General features: G+C 37.9%; 1 protein-coding gene across 1 annotated transcript in view; it reads right to left on the bottom strand.

Annotated features, from left to right (window-relative positions):
* Positions 1–2,149, bottom strand: part of LOC106102814 — a 22,982-nt gene that overhangs the window by 1,914 nt on the left and 18,919 nt on the right. Inside the window, exons 6-8 of the mRNA XM_013282399.1 lie at positions 1,429–1,471; positions 1,120–1,355; positions 232–324 (exon numbers count right to left, since the gene is read on the bottom strand). Coding sequence (XP_013137853.1) covers positions 232–324; positions 1,120–1,355; positions 1,429–1,471 — 372 coding nt within the window. The remainder of the gene's footprint in view (positions 1–231; positions 325–1,119; positions 1,356–1,428; positions 1,472–2,149) is intronic.

Genomic DNA, 2,149 nt, shown 5'->3' with positions numbered 1-2,149 from the left:
CTCCGCCGGTTCGTGGTAGCCAGGGAAAGCGGCGTGAGTCCTTTGTCTATGGCTACAACATCCTGATACATCTCCACGTTAACCTTTAGGAAATATTCCCTAAGAATATATAAATATAAATATTCCTATTTATTATTATTATTACTATTCGCAATATAAGCGAAATACCTGCCAGGTGTTATAGAGCTGGTGTCGCATTCAACGTGTTATAACTTAGTTTAAAGTACTCACGTCTTGAGGTCGTTAAGTGTGATCTCTCTGTTGGAGGTGCACTGCGCCGCTTTCTGACAGAATGACAGGTGCTCGCTAATCTCATCAAATAGACTGGAATAAACAAACAAATAAAGTTTATACAGTGAAAGAAAATATCGCAAAGTAACCTGAAATGTGTGAAGCCAACTCACATTGACAAGGTTGACCAATAAAGTTGACTAAAGCCTAGTCAATTTCGGTAAAATCTAGTCATGTTAAGGAAGTGAAATCTATCGATATGACAGGTATAGTTTAACAATTACCAAAGTCACTTTTAACATTGAAAACAACCAAAAACGACAGTAATATGGCGATAATCCAAAGATATTTAAAACATATATAGACTAGACATAGTGATTTTTTTTTCACCGGTAACTTCGACAGGTACTACGTTCGACAAATTTAGTGCCACCTTGTGTCCTTTTATTGTTGTCATAAAATTTTTTACAAAATTATAACAAGCTCCAAATTTTGTTCAATTTAGCATTGGTCAATTAATGATTCAATTAAACAAAATTTATTATCAACACTTGGCATGCAGAGAACGTTTTTTTACGTATTTGCAGACTGTCGCTGGAGCGCGGTTCACGTTAAAATACGTATTTAGAACAGTCGTTGTAAATAATATAGAAGTTTTCGATTCACTGCGATATATCCGATAAACGAAATATCTCCGCGATTTACTAAAACAACACCCGCTGCACTTGTAATTCAGCGCAAGTATTCCCCGCACAAGTTTTAATAGATTGCGAGTTAGATCATGTGAAAAATGTCTGAAATATGTATAAATATGTTTTTAAATCTGTGCGAAAATCACACAAAATACACTTATAACAGTCTAGAACATAGAAGTAAGTGTTGTATTACCTAGTAGGCACGCCGCAGCTGCCAGCAGGCTGCTCGTTGTCCGCCACTAACGTGTCCAGCAGCGCCCCCAGCCTGTCCGCCAGCGCAGCGCGCACCTGCTCCGAGCACTCTTCGTCCCCTGCCCCGATACATGCCCCCGCCCCAGCCCCGGCCCCTGCCCCACTCGCAGCCCCCGCCCCCGCCCCGCCACGCCCTCGAACACTCGCGCGGATCACGTTGCGCTCGCTCAAGTGACACTGAAACGTAGATACATTTGTTATTTAAAAATACAGTAATTTATGCTTTAATTAGTATGTTTTATTTTATCACTGTGATTGTCGCATAGATTCTGCAAGAAATAGCATAACTATAACTGTAAATTTAAAAAGTTACTTTACTTTAAGAACAATAAAAGCTTATGTTATTTTCTTTTGTTAATTTTGATTTCAATATCTGACACGTTGGGGGATAGTATAACACGAATGACATATTACATTTCAAATTTGATCAAGTCGGTTAGGATACCGACAGTTGCAATAAAACGGAAACAAACAGATTCACGGAAAATCCGTCCGTCTAAAAGCGCGCTTTTGACTAAACTATCGCACAACTGTTTAGTCTCGCTTTGATTCCTATAAGCTTATACGGAGGTGCGCACTCTACTAGATTTTTAGTTGTGCAACTAAACAGTTGACTGTGAAACAATCGACAATAGGGAATATGCATGTATTTTTTTTCGAGCGACGCCATATTAGATAAGCCACTTGCTTCGACCAATAGTGTGCGTTTTAGAACTTAGGGAGGGAATTTGAAAAAAGACACTTTTTAATGATTAAATTTTGCCACTAAATCACATTATATTTAAAAAAAAATCTTTGCAGGACTGTTTTTATAGTAATAAAGTATACTTAAAAAAAGTTTGGTACAATTTGGCGTTATATGCATATTGCACGCTATCGCACAACAGTTGTGCGATAGTTTAGTCAAATTTGTGCTCTCAGTTAAACTGACTATGTAATATATTACCTTGAGTTCTTTCTGTAGGTTGTTT

Source organism: Papilio polytes, unplaced genomic scaffold (genome assembly GCF_000836215.1).
Source record: "Papilio polytes unplaced genomic scaffold, Ppol_1.0 DF823901.1, whole genome shotgun sequence".
Taxonomy (NCBI): domain Eukaryota; kingdom Metazoa; phylum Arthropoda; class Insecta; order Lepidoptera; family Papilionidae; genus Papilio; species Papilio polytes.
The sequence above is the reverse complement of the archived record's forward strand: the minus strand, read 5'-3'. Positions and strand labels throughout refer to the sequence as shown.